The sequence below is a fragment of the Coturnix japonica genome, chromosome 6 (genome assembly GCF_054131305.1).
Source record: "Coturnix japonica strain WE chromosome 6, WE-NBRP24, whole genome shotgun sequence".
NCBI classification, from domain to species: Eukaryota; Metazoa; Chordata; class Aves; order Galliformes; family Phasianidae; genus Coturnix; species Coturnix japonica.
The window spans coordinates 30,085,144-30,097,178 of NC_140668.1; the positions used below are offsets into that span (position 1 = coordinate 30,085,144).

The 12,035-nt window shown below is 43.3% G+C and overlaps 1 protein-coding gene across 9 annotated transcripts in view; it reads left to right on the plus strand.

Moving 5' to 3' along the window:
• ZNF536 (zinc finger protein 536) overlaps positions 1-12,035 on the plus strand; it is a 314,380-nt gene that overhangs the window by 215,253 nt on the left and 87,092 nt on the right. Inside the window, exon 9 of one of the 9 annotated variants that reach the window (XM_015874059.3) lies at positions 386-1,244. The exons of 7 other annotated variants lie outside the window; for them this stretch is intronic. In XM_015874059.3, coding sequence (XP_015729545.2) covers positions 386-420 — 35 coding nt within the window. In that variant the 3' untranslated portion in view covers positions 421-1,244. Of the gene's footprint in view, positions 1-385; positions 2,139-12,035 lie in introns of those variants that run through there. One more of the 9 variants, XM_085551822.1, reaches the window with a different exon arrangement.

Below are 12,035 nucleotides of genomic sequence, written 5' to 3' on the forward strand. Positions count from 1 at the left end.
TCTGTAGCCAGTGTGGTGCTTAAGGAGGTTGCTTCAGTTGCAGCGCAGGGCCTGCTCTCGGTTTGAGGCACAGTACTGCAGGGATCAGTGCTCGCTGTCGTGCCGGGCTGCAGCCATTTCTGGAAGTTGCAGTGCCATTTGCATGGCAATATCAAACCAAACTCATATGGCTTGCTTCCTTTTTTTAATTAACTGGGAATGCCAGTGATCCAGTGAAGTTTGTGTTGCTGGATAAAAGGGCCGGTCTGTGAATAGCATTGTATTTGCCAAATGGTTCGCTAGTCATTTCAGTACAAACAAATGGATGGTGTCTGTAAGTCTGCAAACACTGTTGACATTTAGCCTTGTTTATGTTACTTTCCTTTTGCTGCATATTTTTGGCTAGAAAAGATACTGTCTGAATCAACATTGACTTCCTAAGCAGAAGCTAAGGACCCAGTCTTGCATCCCTCTTTCTCGATGAGTGGGACTACTTACATGACTAAGGATTGCAGAATCAGGTCCTGTGTTTATTTGACTTTAAATTTTGTTGCTATATTCATGTAATTTAATTTCATTGTATTTTTTGTTTTGTTTTGTTGTTGTTGTTTGGGGTTTTTTTTTGTATCAGAAATTGGTCCGGCGATAAGTTTGATATCACTGTTTTGATCACTGTTGGAAACTTATTTCTTAGAGTTTTTTCATATTGCGGTGTAACGCTCCCATTCCATTCATGTTTCTGGAAGTTAACCCCTAAAATATCTGATACAGCCGAGCTCTGAGTACCTCCTATTCCCAGTGAAAGTGGAGGCATTCAGTCCCTCCCAGCGCCAGATCTGAAAGGGGGATTGTGTTTGCAAAAGAAGGCCTCGGAATGTGCCTCGGTTTCAGACATCAGTGGCCGGCCGCACCAGGGCAAATCCCCAGCACAGAAAGGCTTTTCTTTTCTTTGCAGAGACAAAATAATGATGTAAGCTTAGAGCCGTATGATTTTGCTCTGAGTTCCATCTCCTGAGCAATATATTCTTATTGTTTTTTGCCGTATCCTGGTCAAATTTAAACTGTAGTTTAGGATGGGGCAGAAGCACAGAGAAGTTTCCAAATCTTGGCAAAGTGAGATAATGCTCTGGTTTGCGTTTCGGTCAGGAATATACATGTTTGTGTCTGAGCTGTAGCATTTCCTACATCTACACATACACGTGAACAACTTAGACATCCTTTTAAGTCAAAACTAAGTGTACGATTAATACCTATTATGAGGCCAATTTTAAACAATTAATTTGACGGCGAGTATAATTTTGTTTTACAGGCTTTCAGAAATAAATAACCAAATTCATCTTTGTAATCTAAAGAACTTAGAATATCTTTATGCTGAGGTGATCTTGTTATGCATAGTGTTGCATATCTGGGATTTCTGGGGTTTTGTCCCTCGTATCTAGATACTTGTAGTGCCGGGGACGAATAATTACCTGAGGCTTATTAATTGTTTCAGCAAAGGAAAAAAAATATATACCTTAAGTGTAAGCATTAATATATGTATACACAAAACATCCACAGTATATAACAAACCATCATAATAGTACAAAAATAGAGGTCCTGAATATGTTCTGTTATTTATGTGTTTGGCAAGCTTAGGGAATGGACTTTAGTATGAGTGAAAATTCTCTTAACATTTTTAAGGTTATTTATTGTCATTTCTATTTGAGTTTTTAATGGTCCTGTATTTTGTAATGCTTTAGCAGGAAAAAAAATACTGTAGTTATCTTTTTTCATATTCTTTAAGCAATATTTCTAGCTTAATATATTGTGCCAGGTTTTCCAATATTAACCAAGAAAGACAGTAAAATTCAATGAACAGCACTCTGACATCCACAATTTAAAACCTGTGACTGAAGTGAAATGTGTAAACTTCTAGTGGGTTATCATGTGCTTTGGAATAGAGTATTGTTGGAAGTAATTAGAAAATATATTAAGGTTTCCTGGTAATGAAGGTATGTAAGTTTTAATAATTGTTGCTTTCTGAATAAGTGTCAAACTATATCTTTAAATGTATATGGAGTTACAAGTTAGGTCACTTCTGAATGGAATGTAAAACAATACTAAAATGCTTCAATAACTTATCTCAGTGTTGCTAATAAAAAAAAAGCTGTTAACCATTAGTGCAGTTTTGAGTCATTTTGTTAATTCATTCAAGACAACTCTGCGCAACTGTTTTATCTTTCAGTAGACCGAAGACCACTCGTGCAACCCACGGTTGGTTCATGCTGTGAGAGGCAAACTCTACAAAGCAGCTGGCTGGCCTTCTTGAAGCGTATTCATTAAAAGTGCAGTGTGCTTATACGTGGTTTGCCACCAGAAGACCGCAGTGTGTGGTTAGACAGGCTAGGTTTGTTTCCTTCGGCACAGAAAATCCCTTGGGAACGCGGGAGCTGTGCCCCCTCTCTCGCAGGTGCAATCCAGTGGACATTTCCATGGAGGCCTGAGGGTTAAAAATGAGTGATGCTGGATGGATCAGGTGTGTAAGTCCTGATGCCTCACTGCTTGGCCAGTGAGCTGCTGTGTGTGGACCAGTCCTGCAGCTGGCAACCAAGCCTCGGTGGAGGGACTGACACTGCCCATCCCACAGGGCAGTACTGTGAGTGCACAGCCCACCTGCCACCTTTCTCAGTTCATCTCACCCAGTCTTAACATTCTGTTACAGTCTGCAGTACTGCCCATAGTGCTTAACTCTGCTTTTTATTTCCCTTGGAAGGAATGTGCGGTAAAACATCCCAGGACTAGCCTCACTGCTCTCTTTCATGTACAGTGCACCCAAGGTAAAGGGAGCATAGGATAACAAGCAGCCAGTCGCATCGGTGCCAGTAATATCGCTCAGGCCTCTGGTAAGTGTCTCCAGGATGGGACCTGTAGGAGGTGGCCTATTGTTTGCTGCACCAGTCAGTAGGCAATGGAAGTTAAAGGGGGATATGGCGGTGTCACATCTTCATTAATGCTGTCAGTTTGGAATAACATATTGGTACTTTTTATTTATTCCACCGAAACACCATGAGTCAGGACCTGACATTTTAGTGTTCTGTGTCATACTGAGAAAAATCTGTAGTTCAGCAGTAGGACAATTATATTATTTTGGAAGGGCTAGAAATAATACAGCATTTGTGAGACAACTGTAACATTTATCCAGACTCAGTGTGAGATTGTTCTTCCTTTTATTTGGAGAGCACTCCCAAAAAAGGATCGACTGGGAGCAAAGAAAAAAGAGATGTGAAAAAGTGGCAGTTAGGAATCCATTTAACCCCCATAGGGTATAATCTCGTCTTGTGTAATACTGCTGGCTGTTTTATGCCGAAACTTCTACGCAGTGAGCTGTGAATATAGTCCCTATTGTCCTGTGGGCAATATGACTAAGGAAAAAATATCTCTGTGATACAATGGAGCGTTTGTCTGAACTGCATAACCTAAGGTCCATAACATCTAATCTAAAGTTGTAATTATACAGCTGCAGTCACACCACTCAAGTGAAGGCTGTGTCAGCACTTGTATTATATAAGAAATCCTGTTTTCAAGGGTTGATGAGTCATATGCAAAAAACATCTCTCACTAAACAGTTGTTCTGGTTGTTCCAAAGCAACATTTAGGTACAGGCCTCCCCCCGTAGGATGTTGTCGTGCATTCTGCAATATGCCGTGGTTTAGCTTGGCACTTTATTTTGCTAATGAACATGTCTCTTCCAAACCAGGAGAACGCCTGAAAGGTTTTGGTTTCTGGGCATTATTATTGTCAAAACACAAACTAAAGAGCAAAGAAGTCCAGGGCAGGATAAGTTTTCAATGGTGAGGATCACAGGTGAAAGTTCTTCCTGAGAAATGTAGAGCTAGGATTTATTTTCCGGCTAGTCATCCCCAATGCTGATGTAGGTCTCTGATCTGAACCATTTCCTACAAGACTCCTGTCACTGTTTTATTTCATAGGCAGGCCTTAAAATGGACCCTTTCAGGCTAACAGGAACTTGTGTCGCCATTTGCAGCAGCCACACATTTGCTGGCAAAGAGCAAATTGGAAAGAGGAATGTTTGCAGCAGCAGCAGCACAGGTGGGTGAGGAGCATCCCTCCAGCACAGATGTCACAGGAACACTCTGAGGTTTGAGAACAGATAGCAGAAATCACAGCAGTTTTCCGAATACTTGAAATTTCTAGAATTTCTCTATTCTGGATGAGAAGGACCTAAGATAGCAGATGCATCTTCCTGGAGTATTTCCTCTTACAAACTGGAGGAACTAGAGCTGCTTCTTCACTGACTGCCACAGTGTCTGTGTTTCTTTCAGCCAGTCTCCAATGTGGGGTTTCTGAAGGGCTGCTCCCTGCATACAGCGGCCATTGTTCAGCAGTTTAGAGAAGGAATTGTGCCTCAATTATCTCTTAAGGAAGGAAAAACCCAAGGCGCATCCCAATATGTGCCATAAGTGGCGGGACACGAGTCTTTTAAGTAAGGTTTGTGGAGGGGAGCTCGCACAGAATCTGGCAGTCCTCGCTGTTCTGCAGTTCTACCTGTGATTCACCCTCTGACAGTGGGAAAAAATAAGTTTTCCTCTTTGGATCCTGCACTGTGAAATGGAAAATCATAGTACTTATCTCCCTGATAAGAGTGCTGTGAGGATAAATGAATTAATTAGTGTTTCCAGAGCACTTTGGAGATGAAAAACGTTTATATACGTCCTCAGTGTGTAAACGCTTCCTTCCCTGATACTACAGTAAGTTATAAAAAGATGATGAAAATGAACACACATAGAAAGTACGCATTGGATGTGGATATCCCTGTCCTCCTGCCCTCTGCAGCTCCTGCTCGGGGCTGGGGACCTGTCGCACTGTTTGCTGCTGCCTGTCACCCCCGTGTCATTGCCAGTGTTACCCTCAGTACCTGGCTCTGCTGTGGGCCTGGTGGATGCTGGGGCGTGCAGTCATGCTTGTGGATCAGAGGACTGGAAGTGCCTCTTGTAAGGTTTTATCTGAATGGCAGTGACACCAAATGGCTGCTTCTCAGTTTAAATTCTTACTGTTTATTTTCCAGCATCACCATCCTAGATTAGGCCATGCTGTTTGTTATGTTGTGTTGCTTGTTGTTTTTTTTAAGGTCGGGAAGTGCATTTGGTCCAGACCAGTTCCTATGTATAATGAGAAGCGTTGAAGGGATTCAGGGAAGGAAGACAAACACCTCAGCCATGTAGAGATGTGACATTTATCAAGAGAGACATATAAGAAAAGCTTTATGCATTAAAATGAACAAGTTAGAGACCAGATCCAGGCTTTCTCTAGAGCCACATAGATGAGTTTGTGAACCTTATGAGAAAGGTTCGTTATAAGACACATCAGCACCAATTGTGTCTCATTTTACTCATCCCCTTTGTACAGCCAGCCCCACTCCAGCCAGTGCATTGGCTTTGGTTTTACATCCTCTTCAGACCTCTTTGGTAGGTTTCTAACTGGTTCAGCAGCATGAGGGCCAGCCCCACAACCCTCTGCTCTGCTCACTGCCACATGCTGCAAGGGGCAGCTCTGGCTGGGGGAAGCCAACGGCTGCCAGCACAGGCCTGTGCCTTCAGGTGGCAGCTGTAGCCATGCCAGGTTCTGCCTGACACTGTTCTGGCCAGCAGCACTGGGTGGGTGATCTTCCCCTCCTCTGTCATGGGAACAGTTCGATAACTGCAGTGTTTAGGGGTGTATCATGAAGTGTAACTGTACATGGAGGGGAAAAAGAGAGGGAAAAAAAAACCAAAAAAACAGAAGAGCTTTCCTGAAGGATAGAGGTGGCAATCCCATTAACATGACGGCTCCCTCTTTAGTTGCCAAGATGACTGACAGCTGGATAAGGTCAGAACGTGAAAACCCAGCCATGGGGGACAAAGCGGGCAGGGGAGGGGCCCAATCAGTTGAATAAAAAACGGAGTGTCAGTGCTGGGGAAGGAGAAAACCGGCACTCCCATCAGAAAAACCCTCACCCTCTGCTCCCCTACTGTTTGTTTGGGGAAAATGCTGCAGCTTAATCAGAATTATTTACAAGATAATGGTCCATTGTTTGTAGTAAGACAGATGCTGTCTGTGGGAATTTGGTGTTTTATGCTCTGTGCATTACAGTGCCATTGCTGTGTACAGATGGGATCACAGTGGTATTGTTGTTATCCACTTTTGGGAAATTTGGAAGATCCTTACCGTGAAAGGAAGATCCTTAAATAGGAAAAGAGTTTTCTTGGCTCCAGAACTGGGATTTCTCTTAAGGTAGAATTGCGTTCTTTCTTGTATGGCAGAGGAAGAAGAGGCAGAAGGACTGTGCACGAGGGTCACTGGGTTAGCTTGCCTTGATAGTAGTGGGTGTGAGCTCAGCCTGGGGATGGAGCCTGTGTACCAGCCCAAAGGGAAGAGGTTCTGGTGGGGCCAGCATTGCAAACATACTTAAAAAAAATAAAAAAGAATCCCAGAGAAAGATCTCTATTTCTTTAGATCAAAATGAGAGAATTTAATTTACCATTTGTTTAATGCTGGCAGCAACTCCACCTCCCGTAAACATCTCTCTCTGGCTCAAGTTGACAGTTCAATGTGGAGAGGCCCATTGGCCGGCAAAGGGGTCCTGGGTGGGTGACTCATGGCACAGGGAGAAGCATCCTTGTGTCTGTCCCACCAGCTCTGTCTCAGCACTGCATGGGGAACAGCGGTACCCACAGACCTGCCCCAAGCCTGGGATGAGGGGACAGACAGCACAATGTGAAGCTCTGCAGGCTGTGTGCTCTGCAGGGCCATGCCCATATCCCACCCTTTTCCTCTCTAAAACCACCAAAACCGGTGGGACAAGAAGTTCCTCCTTGGGTTGCTGCATGCTGGGGTAGGACCTGCTGGCACGGTGCAGGACAAAGGGGTGGAGGGCTGTGTGCATGTATGTGTGTTTGTGTGTGTGTGTGTGCACTGCCTCTCTCAAAAAACTCTGCTTTTAGTGTGAAATAGCTCACATATTACCTCAGCAGAGACCGGTGTGCGCCAAAGGCAACCAAGAGACGACAAATCACCAGAAAGGCTCCAGAGGGGATTTTGAACATCCACGTCTGGTATTCCAAGATCCATTAGCTTTCAGGTAAAACGGAAAACAATGACCATCTTTTTTTGTGTGCTAGATAATTAAGCTGTCTTTCCATCACTGCAAAATATTTGAGTTTCCCTGGAGAAAGCAGAGGGAGTGGGGATGGGAAGGGAATGGCTTAGTTTCACTCTTCATGGCACTGTACCCATTCTTTGTGAAACAGAGCTCTCCAGGAATGCCCTGAAGAGCCTGACTGGCCCGTGAGATGTAATTCTGAGTTATTTCATTTTTCCCACGTGGTTCCAGTGGGATCTGTGTGGGGAATTCCATGTTGTTGTGGTGTTGTTTTTTTTTTCTCCAAGTCAGCATTTCTTTGCAAAATCTTAATTTTGTATTTCCCGACATTTAAACTTTTCATCCTTATGTTCTAATGGGGACTCTGTCCATCTATAAAAAGCTTTGTCCTAATGAGGATACCATCCATCTCCCCAGATAGAGCCGCAACGACTTCCAGCCTCTGTGTAATTTTAGCTGTGCTCCTTCCCCACCCTCAGCTCCCCACAACTTTTTGTTTGGGGTGTAAATTATCTGCTTTGGGACAAAGTTGTACAGCATTTTGTTTTGGGTCAAGTGGCTGAGCTATTGTGTGAGCCTCTGCTTTCTCTCTGAAGAGGGGTTTTCGCTCACTCCCAGTTGTGTGTTCAGTGCCTGCTTACTTGCAATTTCTGTTCATAAGACTGTGGGTTTTCATGCCAATGATTTTCTGTTTGAGTTATTGGAGTAGGGAGGTTGTGGGAGCATGCCAGTGTCAAAGGTTGTCGCTTGAATGATAATTAATAACATTATCAGACTGATTATGTGTTTAGATGTCCAGAATCAGGAGTGAATTGAACTTGTTAAATTTAATTCCTACCTCCGAATATCTGACTGTTTTCCGGGGCTGGGAGACTGGCGTGTTCACAAGTCTCACATTTGCATAAAGGACAAAATCGTGAATTTAAAAGGGCAACAACTAATGAGGGTTGCTGAATTTCTGAGCTTCTGGCTTGCGTAGGGCTTCTCCTACCGTGTTGCTCGCCAAGCTTTCACTGGGGAGAAGAAAGCCCAGATCTAGTGCACGATAATATTTACGGACCCCCACCTCGTTGTGTCAGCCTCCGACTGCGACGTTGAGTCGTTGGAGATTGGAGATTATGTCTTTGGAGGTCTCGAAGAGCCGTCTCACATGTGACCGATTACCTCTGTCAGAGGAGGGAAAGCCGGGTCCCACCTCGGTGGGTGGGATTTGAACTCGTGCTTTCAGAGGTCAATAACAGGGTTTTTAGACCTTTGTGCCTCTCGGTCCCTTATAGCCAGACCTTTTCTGTTAAAACTGTTTAAATTACAAACCAGTAATAAAAGGATCATATGTGTTTCCCACTGAACAGGTTCTTTAAGGCTATTATGATAATTAAAAACATATGGTGCCTACACAAGTCAGAGGGAAACCACAGATGTACAAATTAGGTATTATATAAGGTTTTTCTTTTTCTTTTTTCTTTTCTCTTTTTTTTTTTTTGCCCTTTCAAAAACAAGCCAGAGAAGTACAAAGAGAGAAAGATGGGGATTTTTCTGGAGGTGGTGGGTAGAGCTTCGGATTTTAATCATGAAATATGTAAACCTCTTTTCTTATACATAATCAGAGCAAACTCTAATACACAGGAAGAAAAAGAAAGCAGTGGCATAAGACTGCAGTATTTATGGAAGGAATAAGGAAACACTTTGTTTCATGCAAGTTATTGGAGACCAGGAAACCTTTTGCATTTTTTATGATGTTTCCCTGCGCAGACATGGAGGATTATATTTATTAAATATTGAATTATATTGAAATTGGATTGATGCAGCCAAAGAAGGACATTTCTTTGTATTCCATTTTTTTCCTCCTTTTTAAAAGGGAAATGTACTAATATTGATTGCAGCACGAGTAGTCATTTGTTTTAATTTAAAAATATAGGATTGATTTTGAGAAGGTGATAAATACCGCTAATAAAAAAACTCAAAATGGGGATTTATAATGATTCTCTGTTAAGTCAATGGTTTAGCGAGGCTAACTTATAATAAAAGTAGAGACGTGCTGAACTATCCAGAACTAATGGGTTATTTGCCATTTGCTAGCGCTGCAAACTTCCCCTGGCTTGCTGGCTCCTGCTGCAGAAGGTGAAATTTACCTCACCTGGAGCTCCTTCTTTGCCTGCAGGTTGGGGGGTGGCGGGGGTAGCCCCCAAAGAAAGCCTTAAAAGAGCAGGAAAGAGTGGTGAGTGAGGAGGAAATGGGAGAGCCTGATGCTTGTCCTTCAGGCTCCCGGCAGCTGAGCAGGCACTGCTGAGGAAAGGCTTTTCTTTTATCGAGTGAGTGATAGCAAAACTTGGTGTTATTTCGCATGTAGGTATTACCATTTTAACTTTTACTGAGGTAAAATAACACCTTGTCACTCAGTGCAAATACCAATCACAAAATGAATTAATTGTAATAACTGCTGTCAACAGAACAAAAGACTTGTTGCTTTCCTAAGCAGATTTCAGCGCCACTGATAACTATATACAGGGCTTCCCATTGCGCTTATTCAGTGTAGGTAGTCAGAACATAATTTCATCTGTCTTTCTCTGCACTTTGTTGCAGAAGTCTTAGAAATCGAGTTAAAAACCTGTATTTTTTACATTTTGCTAAGTATATGTTTACTCCGTACTTCTGCTTTCTTCCTTAAAACTCCCTATACATTTTTACTAGCCAGCTAACGCTTTTTCTTGCCTAATCTATGAAAAATTAAGGAGCTAATAGGCTATAGAATCTGTTTGTTCACCTTATGCCATGAGGGGCAGTTGCTTTCGCTGGAGGTAAGAGCAGTGTTCTTGCCGTGCAAAATGCAGTTGTGCTTCTGTTTCCTCTTTAGGCAGTTGTCTTTCTCCCAAAGAAACGCTGCTGTAGATGGGTGACGATGCTTCTTTTCTTTCTTCCTTTTTCTTTAAAAAAAAGGGTTCCAGAGAAAAAAAAATGGCCAAGAAAAGCAAAATTCCTCAGTCTTGTGTTAGCCACAGATTTTTTCAGGCAAAGTTTGGAGGGGGTGGGGGGAGAAGTAATTAAGTAATTTCACAAAGAAGCCTCAGTGCAGCAGGACCGGTGCCAATATGCTATATTCCTTTTACATGGCTATTTTGCTTATTAATCAAAAGTACTATAGCACTTCCTCTGTATTTTACTGTAGAAGCTGTGTGTTTCTTAAAGGAACACACATTAGTATTACTACCTGAGGTAGCAATGAAGACCAAATAGAACTAATCAAGAGCTGCCCCAAAGAGTGAACAGAGGTCCATTTTGCAGCCCTATTTTGAGAGCAAACGTACTTTAGATTGCTGCCCCCCTCCCTTTCAAGCAATACTGATACACTTCTGTACTTTCTGCCCTGACCAGGGCATGATCCTGAGCCCACATAAAATACAGGGAGAACCTGTTATCTGTGCATCTTCCCCCAGATGCTGCCCAGGGAGCAGAGCATTGCACAGAGTGTGGCATGGGCAGTAGTCCTGGATGTGCCAAAGGGGTTTCTCTTTTATGCACTTCCCATGGCAGAGGGGTCTGGAAATACCCGTGGCAATACAATTGTGCTGGAGCTTGGAACTGTTTTGTTTGAGCTGCTGTAGGCCAGACTTGTGGTTGTTCTTGCTTAGATGTACAAGAACATGACAACTATGTGCAGGAATCTGCCATCTCTTGGGGCCACAGGTTCAGGTTCTCAGAGAGAAGGGGCTGCGGGGGCAGCGAGTTGGTGGCAACTCCTTGAGTCTGATGCAATAATGACGAGGGTGAATTCATGGCCCTTGGACCTGCCTAACTCTTATCCCCCTGGACAGGCACTTTCCTGGTTAATGAAGTATTCCCCCTTCTTCTGGAGTAGGCAGGTGCTGCAGCCATCTGTCTGGATGTGTGGGATGGAGCAGCCCCCAGTACCAGAGTGGTGGGGGGATGCTGGGGAACATCAGTGTAGGGCTGCCTTTGGGTAGTGCTGATGCTGGTGCTGGTCTGCAGGCTGTGTGCGGGCTCCCTTCTGGTCTCTCCTCCAGCCTTCCTTCTTCTAGCATCAGAAGAGCTGGTTTTGAATTTGTTTCTCAGCTTCATTGCTCTGTCTTTTTTGTATCCTACTCCTTTTTGGATGATTAGCTGAGCAAAGAGGTTCTCCTTGCTGCAAGCCACTCCTCTCCCTGCTCCTGGCACTAGTTGCTACTCTGAACAGGACTGCAGGATAGCTGGAAGGCACTGGGCTGAGCCAGATGTGGGGTTTGACACGCGGTCTGCTGGCCATTGAGAGTTTTATTAACATGGGGCTTTAATGCAGGTTCATTCCCAGAGTGGGGATTCTGTAGTTGATGTTCAGCAATCAAATTCTTCACTGCTTTGCTTTATTTACCATGAAAATATTCTAGGGTGTGTAAAGGCAAAGGCAGTACTGACTGTGCTCAGGATCGGTGTTTGGAGGGATTTCAGAAGTGTTATTAACTTTCTTCTTTTCAGAGCTGAGGTGTGTTGTCTGTCATTTTAGGAAGGTGCGTGCTTAGAAAAAAAATTAATAATAATCCCACACAAAATTGACAGAAAACATAATTTCACAGGTCAAAACAGGATTGTAAAGTTGAACAGGTGGAGAATTCTGAACTAGGAAAGTTGTACAGTATTTGTGTCATCCGCACTCATGCAGTACCGGAATATTCCAAGAGACATTTGGGGGAAATTTGTAAAATAAATGTGCTCCTGGCAGAGACCTTGTGTGCCAAGTTTTAGCCTGGGCTGCATTTTTACAGCTGAGTTATAAACCCCTGAAAAACAGGATTTATAATGGAAACGCTGACACAACCTTAACCATAGCGGTGCTACCCAGCGCTGCGATAATATACTGTACGAAGAAATCAGTTCATTAGTTAGTTATAAACAAAGGACAGAGATAGTAAATTACAGTAGGTAT